The 12,258-nt window shown below is 43.2% G+C and overlaps 1 protein-coding gene across 2 annotated transcripts in view; it reads right to left on the bottom strand.

Moving 5' to 3' along the window:
• The window catches only part of LAMA2 (laminin subunit alpha 2), a 943,701-nt gene that overhangs the window by 4,105 nt on the left and 927,338 nt on the right, over positions 1-12,258 (bottom strand). For both annotated transcript variants that reach the window (XM_056566521.1, XM_056566522.1), the window contains 4 exons: positions 8,563-8,718; positions 6,807-6,960; positions 4,981-5,111; positions 2,460-2,682 (listed from right to left, as the gene is read on the bottom strand). In XM_056566521.1, the coding sequence (XP_056422496.1) occupies positions 2,460-2,682; positions 4,981-5,111; positions 6,807-6,960; positions 8,563-8,718 (664 nt within the window). The remainder of the gene's footprint in view (positions 1-2,459; positions 2,683-4,980; positions 5,112-6,806; positions 6,961-8,562; positions 8,719-12,258) is intronic.

Genomic DNA, 12,258 nt, shown 5'->3' with positions numbered 1-12,258 from the left:
TCTCATTGTCAGCCTGTGACCCACTACTGTCAGTGAGGACAAGCTGGGAGTTGTAGTTTTGCTAATTCTAGGGGAGATGTGAGCAGACAGCATACTGAGGGAGGGGGCGGAGACCTGCCCAGTGAGGCCATGCCCCCTCCCTTTGAGAGAAAGTAAAACTAGTGAGCTAAATTAAAAGTGTAATAAAAAAATAAATAAAGGTGCTAGACACATAGAAATTTGATACACATGGTCAGGATTAGGTAATGAGTGATATATAAAAAAAAACATTTTTTTTTTGTTCGATCTGATGGGTACACTTTAATTTCACTTACACAACGGATTTACCAACCACATCTGCTGGAAGTTTGTTGTAAGAATTTATTATTACTTAAAGAAAATGATATTTTCTGACATGACATTTTATAATTCTTCAATTAACCTCACATTATTCTCTTGTTCTATGTCATCTAGACTATACAGATTTAGTTCTTCAAGGGGGTGTTCTGGAATGTAAAAAATTATAGTATGCTTAGGCTGGTGTAAATAGTCCCCCAATGCTCCTGTTGCAGCTCCTTCCAGCCCCTCACAGCTTGTCTTTTCACCCTGCTTCTAAGACAAAATGTTGAAACAAGACCAGCCCGCTTTGCCAATCACTGACCAAGACAGCACATGCCTTTTGTATCTGTTGTTCTACTTCAGCTTTACGCTTGAATCCATGCCAGACTATGCTGCAATCTTATCCTTTGATCTGCTGCATCTGGACCCTAGTGATCTAGTGATGTCCCTTGGCTTTATACCAGACTACAGTATTACTCCATCAGTACTACTACTGCTAGCCTTTGATTATTCTTGCTGGTATAAGAAAAAGAAAGAGACCAACAAGGAGATGCCTCGTGTATTGTCACTTGGAATGCTGGGTGAAGAGAGCAGGGGGCGATGAAAAAGCCCCTAGGTAATGGCCGCTCACCTTAGAGCAACTGTATCAACCCACATATGGGGTTTAAAAATGGTTACTGGAACAGCTGCTGTGCCTTTGATCGCAGGATGAGGAGAACCAGCCCTGAGTGAAGCAGTACAAGTAGCGGAAAGCTTACCGCGGAGTGGCGCTGCTCTTTCCAAAAGGAGTGAAATTAACCTGAGCCAGAGAAGCAGTATTTAGCAAAAACACTGGAGGGTTTATTGAAGTATAAAATAAACTAATATTTTGCGTTCCAGAGGAGCCACCCCCTTCTTCAGATCAATTAGATCTTTATATTGATCTGAAGAAGGGGGTGGCTCCCTCAAAATACGTAATCTATTTTTAATTTTATACTTCAATAAACCCTCTAGTGTTTTTGCTAAATACTGCTTTTCTGGTTCATTTCACTCCTTTTGGAAAAAGCAGCGCCTCTCCACGGTCCGTTTTCCGCTACTTGTTTTGATTATTTTTGATACTCTAACCTGGAGATCTTTGAGCATTTAAGGGTCTATGTCACCTGCACCCCCCCCCCCCAACCCCTAAAAAAATACATTAATACATTAATGGTTAGAAATTAGACAGATTCCAAATCTGTTTTTGATTTATTTTTGTACTTACTTGCATTACCTAGCCATAAGCCACAAGCACAGGTGTCTAAGTAGCCTTCCCCATTATATTCCTGCGCTTTGTAGTCCCCTGTATGCATCATCATTCTCACTGTTCTGGCTTATAGCAGGGGAAATTTAAGTGAGTGGAAAGTTAAAAATTTCGCATTCAGAATGACCATCTTTTGAACTTATTACCGATTATTGCAATTTGAGAGGAGTGTTTAGAAGTATCACTGTCTCATTAAGGGTTAAGCACTATGGTTTTATATGAGCCATGCTCAGTGTGGTCATTCCTGTCATGAAGTTCACATAGCTTTTAATAGAAGCTTCAAAGTGGAGCTGTGCGGAAAACAATGAGGCCACTTCTTTTTCTGTGTGGTACCATGTTTCCATTGAAACAACTTGGTGGTTAGTTACGTATGCTTATTGTGAACTATTGCTCACTTGATCAAGCTATGTATGAGCTTTTGTTTCGTTGCATCTGCTGATGCTGTTGTTCCTTATACCTTGTAAAACCTTAATAAACATTATTTTCGAAAAGAAACAACTTGGTGGTTTTTGCATCAAAAACATTGTGGTTTTTTCCTTTACAATGTTACTGAAGTGAAAAGAAGATTCTGATGATAGGAAGTCAAATACTACATAGCCATCCATACAGATAACAGACAGTGAACTGAAAGGTCCACAGAATCATCACTTTATCAGTGAATTATTAGGACCTGTCAGAGATGTATCAGTAGATCTCAATCTACTGGTTGCCTAGAAGCTGCATAAAGTTCATTGATCTTTTATCATGTAAAATAAAAAATAATTTTTTTTTAATATAATCATCATATATGTTTAAAACAAAAACTTTTGCATAACCCGTCAACACATATGATCATAATGACCAGCAGCTGATATGTACTTACCAGGATATCCTCCTACAAAGACTGGATCATTGGTGTCTGCAGAGGTGGAAGCAGCATTTGGACTTGTAGCTTCTACTTTGTTGTCATCAACAATCATCTCTAAACGATACTTTATTTTGTTCGCCATCACTTTGTGCCACTGTCCATCACACAAGCTACCTGCCACCTCGGGTTCATAAACCGCTGTAAAACGACCAGCTCCATTATCTGCATGGAAAAGAAGCTAAGAAAAAAGAAAAATAGTTTTAGAAAAATGACATTGTGTTTGGATCCAAATACATGAATAAACAGATAGGGGTGATATTTTTTTCCAAATCATGGCACCACCTTGTTTAGAAAAGTACATTTCTTATCCTAGTTGTGTTGTCATTAAATACTCCAGTGGAAGCTGCAAATGGCCAGGGCAAATATAGTGTAACATGCTGGCCATTCAAATGAATACCCTTCTACGTAGTGCATGGGGGAGGCAGACCATGAGAGAGTTGTGTCCTTTCCCTAATGACTCAAGCTCTAGAGATTGGCATCCATATTTCCATCAATAAAGTACTCATTGTGGAAGAGCAGTAGCCTATATTAATGTTTTTTTTTCACAATGTGGCATAGATTTAATTGATGTCAAATAAATTACCATAAACTGTATATGGTAGAATATCTGTTACAGCACAGTATTTGTATTCATACTTACACCACAGATCCACCATAATATTAAAAACACTGACACGTACAGTCAATATATACTGTGTATATTGATTATCTCTTGAGGGGGGATATATTATGCATCAAGTGAACAGTCAGTTCTTGAAGTTAATGGCTGGCATTTATCATTGTAGGTGTAAGTGAAACATTTTTCTACACTTTTTTTTGTGTGCTGGTAATATGTAGGAGCAACAAATTTATGAAATGGTCGCAGAGCATTTAATAAATTTTGTGCAGGTAAACTTTTTCAGAAATTTCACTTTTCACATACATCAAAAAGCTAAGCTAAGTCTAGGCTGGTGTAGTTTAGAGACTTTGCGGTGGTTTTGCGCCTTTTCATAAAACCCATCCATATCATACATATTGCCAAGATCAGTGGATTACAACATAAAAACCGGCAGAAATGTGTAAATCAAAAGGCGCAAGAAAGGCACAAAAAAAAAAAAAAAAAAAAAGGACGCGCTAAAACAGCACCAAATATAGACGAGTAAACACAATGATAAATGCAGGCCAATGTTTTGGAAAAATGCACAGTTGTAAGAATATGACCAACTTTGACAAGGGAAAATTATAATACCTAGAGGACTAGGTCATAGCATCTCCAAAATAGCAGGTTGTTCCCAGTATGCAGCGGTTTATACCAAACAGAGGTCATGGGCACAAAAGAATCATGGATGCTTGTGGAGAGAAAATATTAGACCATCTGATTTGGTCTCACAGAGGAGCTTATGAAAAATGTAATTGCTGGCTATTGTGTTGCATAAGGGATTGTATAGGCACAGACCAGTTGGTGGGCCATGATGACCCCTTTCCACCACCATAAGGCATTTGAGCCTTTGAACTGGACTACGGAATAATGGAAGCAGGTGGTCTGACAAATCATACTTTATTTTACAACATGTGGATGGCTGGGTGCATATGTATCTCTTTCATGGCACCAGGATGGCACCAGGATGCCCGTTGGGGATAAATCAAGTTTGTAAAGGCAGTGGAATGCTCTGCGCAATGCTCTGCTGGAAAGCCTTAGGTTTTTAAAGGGGTACTCTGCCCCTATAATCTTTTCCCCTAGCCAAAGGATAGGGGATAAGATGTCAGATCGCCGAGGTACCGCTGCTGGGGACCCCCGGGATCTCTGCTGCGGCACCCCACTATCATTACTGCACAGAGCAAACTCGCTCTGTGCGTAATGACCGGCGATATAGGGGCCGGAGCATAGTGATGTCACGGCTCCGCCCCCTTGTGACGTCACTGTCCGCCCCTTAATGCAAGTCTATGGGAGGGGGCGTGATGGCCCCCTCCCATAAACTTGTATTGAGGGGGCGGGCCATGACATAACGAGGGGGCAGAGCCGTGACGTAACGATGCTCCGACCCCTGTATCAATGATCATTACGCCCAGAGCAAGTTTGCTCTGTGCAGTAACGATAGCGGGGTGCCGCAGCAGAGATCCCGGGGGTCCCAAGCAGCGGGACCTCGGTGATCTGACATCTTATCCCCTATCCTTTGGATAGGGGAAAAGGTGCTAGGGGCGGAGTACCCCTTTAAGCTGGCATTTATTTGAATGTTACTTTGACATCTACTGTACCACCAACCTGAACATTGTATGCAAACCAAGTACACCCCTTAATGGCAAAGGTATTCCCCAATGGCACTGGCTTTTCAGCAGCACAATGCACCCTGCCACACTGTAAGAAACAGATTAAGCAACCTTGGAAGGTACATAAAAAACTAGATGTTATAATAAAATGAGAGCTAGACCTAATTTCAAGACCAAGAGGATATAAAATGGCTATACACATTTTTAAGTAAAGATACATGTCACTTACTTTACCATCCACCAGTTCAATGCCCAGTCCATCCATTTTTTTGCCACTGATTCCAATAAGAACACCATTAGTCCTTGTTGTACGGAATTCTATTTCTATTAACAGATCTGTACCTACTTTAAAAGCTCCCACTGAAATACACAAAAACAAAATAAAACAGAATTGTATAACAGACAAAATGCTAAAAATAAGTATTATTAAACAGAAATAGGAATACTTATTCTTTAAGTGTGTTATTACCTCCAGCAGACAATCCAGGCCTGGTAGGGGTAAAGCAGCATATTGGAGGGCCTAGCAAGATTGGTGACATGTTTGTAAATAAAGCTTAATGGCACAAAACTAAAGACTAGAACTGCTGCAACAGTCGGTAGGAAAAACCCTTCATTATGAAAGTTAAAAGTGACTACACTTTCAAAGCTTCAGCTTATTCTAATGCTTCTTTACTAGTATGACGGTTGTAGGCAGTTCAGATACCAGATAGAAGAACACATCTGACAGTGTTCTTCTATATGGCTCTGAACTTTTAAACACCGATGTGTGAAAAGAATGGATGACAGCTGATGCATTATGGAATAAAAAGCTGAGCCTGAAAAAATAATGGATGGCATCGAATGCATTTTGGAATAAAAAGCTGAGCCTGATGCCACCGACATATGTGGACCCAACTTAACATGTTTTTGCACAAGGATCTCCCCTTGTGGCATTTTTTGAAGCTACTGATATCTATAGGGAGGGTTGAGGGTATTTAGGATAACTATTAGCATACAATGACCCTTCAAGTTACAATATTAATTGGTTCCAAGATGAACATTGTAAACTTAAACCGTTGTATCTTGAGGCCATTGAAAACTATGGAGAGTTGTTATTGGGTTCAAAGTCTCAAAAAATGTCAACTTAAAATAGGAAAAAAATGAAGATGAATGGAAAATGACAAGATAACCAATACACATAAGGCAAGTCCTGAATGTACATACAGTACAAATGTCAGAAATAGTGAAAGCCCCTCAGCCACTCCAGAGTTAATCATACTCATGAGTTGTTTGGAAACAGTTTAAGCCAAAGAGTTACTTATGGTGGGAATTTAAAACATTATTTACATATGTGATGGAAAAACATGGTGCCCCGCAGCTTGTGCTTGATAAAAAAAAAATATCCTGTTAAAGTTTATTCTGCTTCAGTTTGAGAACAAATGGAATACAGCTCTTTCTGAATGTATCTGAATACAGGGGCTTTACCAGTGAACGCCCATTATGATCAGTCCGATCTTTAATCTATTCACCTAAGCCATGGATGTGAACTGTTTTGGGCATTGTATGTTGAGTTTGGTTTTAAGGTACAATGGTCCAGAAAATACCATTGTAAGGGAACCCGGTATTATGTTTCTTAGGACCAATGTTAATTCTGTATATAAAATATTTGGTGCAGTAAATTCAAAGGGGATATGATCCAGCCTAGTGGAACCTGTCTTAATATTTGTCACATTTTTATATGCAATTTAAATAAGAGAACTATTTAAGATATATCAATCTGGTGTTATTCAATGGTGAGCTATAGTGAAAGCAGAGGTGTAGCTTGTAGCTTCTGGGCCCAGATGCAAAATCTGCAATAGGGCCCCATATGCCAATTAAAATACTGGCCTCTTGTGGGGCAGATATGTTTCTGGGCCCCCTTAGGCACCAGGGCCTTGGTGCGACTGCTACCTCTATAGCTACACCCATGAATGAGAGACTCAATGTGCATGTTGGAGTAATTCTAGCATTATTAAGAACGTATTTAGTTTCAGTGTTTTAAAATATTAATAAATTGAGTTAAAATTAAACACTTACGTGTCCTTGCAAACCCTGATCCATCAAAATATGTTCCTTTCTGTGGATTAGCAAAACATGACCCAACATTAAAGCTGGAGGTGGGGCTCTTAAAGTCTGTATTTCCTTCTACCATTCTAAAATTCCGAATGCATCCATCAATACTGTGAAGGACCTGGGGAAGGCAAAAATACAATGATCATGTTAATGCTTTATCCATTTGATACATTTCAACTAATTCCATGTATACAATCCTTTTTTTTTTTATCAAAGTGTAAATCCTAAATCAGACATCTAATACTGAAGGAATATGGCCATCAGCATCCACATGGGTGGGGAGTGGTATGGTAGGAGATCAAGGGACATGTCAAAGGTTTTGTAAAACAACAAGGACACTTAAAAAAAAGACACTGACAGTCATTACAAAACTAGTCTAAAGCTACACGCTTTTAGCCATACAGAATCTCTGGTGCATGGTCAGCTTGGAAGTTACAAAATGAAAGTTACTGCTGTATATTACTGCAAAGGGATGATATAAGAGGTTTCTAGGCTGTGAGCTGTGGTAATGGATTATGAGATATGTGTAATTTTAATAAGATTGGTGCTATTTATGCCAAAAGAAAGGACTTATTCTCCATATGTGAAGTCAAGGCCTCCATCAGGGGGATACAGCTAGTATCCCATCAAGGGGCCCATGCCCAGTGACCAATGTTAGCTGGTTAGCAAGCTCTAGTGTCGGTACAGCCTCCAGGGCTGCTTCACTGCTAATATGTACAGGGGACCTTACTACCTGCAAGGGGTCTGCTCATATATACAGAGAGCTAATACGTACAGGGGGAGCTTCTCCTTTCATGAGGGCTGCCCAGGGGGCTTGCTCATATATACAAGTGGCACCTACATAATGAGGGATACTACATGAAGGGACATGTATACCTACTGGAGCAATCTAATAAAGGGACCTACCCACTCCTCCCCATCTACCCATTCTACTGTACAATACACCAAGGGGGTGGGGGGTGGGGGGCATTAAAATTGTATGTATATGTATAGATGCTAGAAAAGTGTGGAGACTAAAGTGTTTGGCAGGTTCTGTGGTAGACGAGTTGTCACCACAGATGGCCATCAGATGTCATATCACTAATATGGTCTTTGTGTGAGGTGAAGATTCCTTGGGCTGACAAGAGAATGGAGTGTAGTTAGTGTTAGTATAGGGTCCTGTTCAAAAGAATCTACCTTTTGTGGTGGCAGGCTTCATATTCTTTGGCCAAAAAATTATTCCTTACTGAAAGCTTCATAAAGGGTCTGACTTTTATTTATTAATTAATTTGTGCTGCTAAAAAACAAATTGTACAAGAAAATAAAATTGGGGAAAGGCCCTGGGGGTCGACTCTGGGTGAGGGGCGTTTAAGGGGAGTAAAGAGCTCGAAAATTTCTAATGGCAGCCCTCTGAAGTGTTGCTTTAAGGAGATTATATAAACAGGAGAGACAGCCATATGAATCATATTTTTCAGAAAACATTAACCATATGCAGAAAAAGTTAAATATACTGTGAATAAACTGAATAGCAATAACCTATAAAATAATACATTCTAGCCCAATTCCCTTGTTATTGTTGCAAACCTCTAAAAAAGTGAAAATACTTGGTTTGAAACAAACTGTGCAAAATAACAAGAAACAAATGTTCTCACAGTCACAGCTTAAAAGGTAATAAAAATAGTCTGACCTATAGCATGCACAACAAGCACAGAGGAAATATAAAATCAGAGTGTGGTCTTACCGGGCCAATCCTCTTGGTAGTATAATTAATAGGCAGTCCGCCAACGTACAGCATGCCCACCACATCCAGTATGTCTGCTTTCTTTGGACTGTTTGTACTGTTTGCGATTCCATCGACAAATAGATATCCTGTCTGCTTTGTTCGGAATATGTTTATCTTGGAGAAAAACAAATTCAACATTAGCTAGAATACTTTCTGAATAGACTGGACAAAAGTTAAAATAATTCAGTTCAACACCAAATTTTCTATTTCTGTGTTTTTACTGCATGTATTATTACCGTATGCTAAACGCATTAACAAATTGGGCAGGCACCAGGCCAAGATCACATGACCATTATTTTACCAGGATAACTAGCACAATTGTCACGATGCCGGCTGGCAGGAGGTGGATCCTCTGTGCCAGAGAGGGATTGGCGTGGACCGTGCTAGTGGACCGGTTCTAAGTCACTACTGGTATTCACCAGAGCCCGCCGCAAAGCGCGATGGTCTTGCTGCGGCGGTAGTGACCAGGTCATATCCACTAGCAACGGCTCAACCTCTCTGACTGCTGAAGATAGGCGCGGTACAAGGGAGTAGACAGAAGCAAGGTCGGACGTAGCAGAAGGTCGGGGCAGGCAGCAAGGATCGTAGTCAGGGGCAACGGCAGGAGGTCTGGAACACAGGCTAGGAACATACAAGGGAACGCTTTCACTGGCACAATGGCAACAAGATCCGGCGAGGGAGTGCAGGGGAAGTGAGGTATACATAGGGAGTGCACAGGTGAACACACTGATTAGAACCACTGCGCCAATCAGCGGCGCAGTGGCCCTTTAAATCGCAGAGACCCGGCGCGCGCGCGCCCTAGGGAGCGGGGCCGCGCGCGCCGGGACAGGACCGACGGAGAGCGAGTCAGGTACGGGAGCCGGGGTGCGCATCGCGAGCGGGCGCCACCCGCATCGCGAATCGCATCCCGGCTGGAGGCGGAATCGCAGCGCACCCGGTCAGTGGATCTGACCGGGGCGCTGCGGGAGCGAGAGTGTAGCGAGCGCTCCGGGGAGGAGCGGGGACCCGGAGCGCTCGGCGTAACAGTACCCCCCCCTTGGGTCTCCCCCTCTTCTTGGAGCCTGAGAACCTGAGGACCAGATTTTTATCTAGGATATTGTCCTCAGGTTCCCAGGATCTCTCTTCAGGACCACAGCCCTCCCAGTCAACCAAAAAGAAGGTTTTTCCTCTGACCTTTTTGGAGGCCAGTATCTCCTTTACAGGAAAGATGTCTGAAGAACCGGAGACAGGAGTGGGAGAGATAAGTTTAGGAGAGAAACGGTTGATGATGAGTGGTTTAAGAAGAGAAACGTGAAAGGCATTAGGAATACGAAGAGAAGGAGGGAGAAGAAGTTTATAAGAGACAGGATTAATCTGGCACAAAATTTTGAAAGGACCAAGATAGCGTGGTCCCAATTTGTAGCTGGGAACACGGAAGCGGACATATTTAGCGGAGAGCCATACCTTGTCTCCGGGAGAAAAAATGGGGGGAGCTCTTCTTTTCTTATCAGCAAACTTCTTCATGCGTGATGAAGCCTGTAAGAGAGAATTTTGGGTCTCTTTCCATATGGTGGAAAGATCACGAGTTATTTCATCCACAGCGGGTACACCAGAGGGCAAGGGAGTAGGGAGGGGGGGAAGAGGGTGACGGCCGTACACCACGAAAAATGGGGATTTGGAAGAAGATTCAGAAACTCTGAAGTTATACGAGAATTCGGCCCATGGCAGAAGATCTGCCCAGTCATCCTGGCGGGAGGAAACAAAATGCCGTAAATAATCACCCAGGACCTGGTTAATTCTTTCTACTTGCCCATTGGATTGAGGATGATAAGCAGAAGAAAAGTTTAATTTAATCTTGAGTTGTTTACAGAGAGCCCTCCAGAATTTAGACACGAATTGGACGCCTCTATCCGAGACGATCTGCGTGGGCAACCCGTGAAGACGAAAAATGTGTACAAAAAATTGTTTTGCCAACTGAGGCGCAGAAGGAAGACCAGGAAGAGGGATGAAATGTGCCATCTTGGAGAATCGATCAACGACCACCCAAACAACAGTGTTACCACGGGATGAGGGTAAGTCTGTAATAAAGTCCATACCAATCAGAGACCAAGGCTGTTCGGGAACAGGCAGAGGATGAAGAAGACCAGCGGGCTTCTGGCGAGGAGTCTTATCCCGGGCACAGACAGTGCAGGCTCGCACAAAATCCACAACATCCGTCTCCAGAGTCGGCCACCAATAGAAACGAGAGATGAGTTGCACGGATTTCTTGATGCCCGCATGACCTGCGAGATGGGAGGAGTGACCCCATTTGAGGATTCCGAGGCGTTGGCGTGGAGAGACGAAGGTCTTCCCTGGAGGAGTTTGCCTGATGGAGGCTGGAGAAGTGGAGATCAGGCAGTCAGGAGGAATGATGTGTTGCGGAGAGAGCTCTACTTCCGAGGCATCCGAGGAACGAGAGAGAGCATCGGCCCTAATGTTCTTATCGGCAGGCCGAAAGTGAATTTCAAAATTAAATCGGGCAAAGAACAGAGACCACCTGGCCTGGCGAGGATTCAGCCGTTGGGCAGACTGGAGATAGGAGAGGTTCTTGTGATCGGTGTAAATAATAACTGGAAATCTTGATCCCTCCAGCAGATGCCTCCATTCCTCAAGTGCTAATTTAATGGCTAGTAGCTCTCGATCCCCGATGGAGTAGTTCCTCTCCGCCGGAGAGAAGGTCTTAGAAAAAAACCCACAAGTAACAGCATGCCCGGAAGAATTTTTTTGTAGAAGGATCGCTCCAGCTCCTACTGAGGAGGCATCAACCTCCAATAGGAAGGGTTTAGATGGGTCAGGTCTGGAGAGCACGGGAGCTGAAGAAAAGGCAGACTTGAGGTGTTTAAAGGCGTCTTCCGCTTGAGGAGGCCAAAATAAAGTTTCCTGCAGATCCGGAGTCCAAGAAGGCCTTAGTGGAGAAGGAGAAGGTAGAGGCAGATATCCGCACAGGCACAGTAAGACGTGGAGAAGCAGAGTTGACATCAAGGACTGTTTCACCTCTGTGCGGAGTCAGCGTACGTCTTTCCAGGCGGGGAGGACGGATAGGACAATCCTTCAGGAAGTGTTCGGTACCGGCACAGTACAGGCAGAGATTCTCCATGCGGCGTCGTGTCCTCTCTTGAGGTGTCAGGCGAGACCGGTCAACTTGCATAGCCTCCACGGCGGGAGGCACAGGAACGGATTGCAGAGGACCAGAGGAGAGAGGAGCCGGGGAGAAAAAACGCCTCGTGCGAACAAAGTCCATATCCTGGCGGAGCTCCCGACGCCTTTCGGAAAAACGCATGTCAATGCGAGTGGCTAGATGAATGAGTTCATGTAGGTTAGCAGGAATTTCTCGTGCGGCCAGAACATCTTTAATGTTGCTGGATAGGCCTTTTTTAAAGGTCGCGCAGAGGGCCTCATTATTCCAGGAAAGTTCTGAAGCAAGAGTACGGAATTGCACGGCGTACTCGCCAACGGAAGAATTACCCTGGACTAGGTTCAGCAGGGCAGTCTCAGCAGAAGAGGCTCGGGCAGGTTCCTCAAAGACACTTCGAATTTCCGAGAAGAAGGAGTGTACAGAGGCAGTGACGGGGTCATTGCGGTCCCAGAGCGGTGTGGCCCATGACAGAGCTTTTCCAGACAGAAGGCTGACTACGA

Source organism: Hyla sarda, chromosome 3 (assembly GCF_029499605.1).
Source record: "Hyla sarda isolate aHylSar1 chromosome 3, aHylSar1.hap1, whole genome shotgun sequence".
NCBI lineage: Eukaryota > Metazoa > Chordata > Amphibia > Anura > Hylidae > Hyla > Hyla sarda.
Note: the sequence above shows the minus strand (reverse complement) of the source record. Positions and strands in the feature narration are given on the sequence as shown.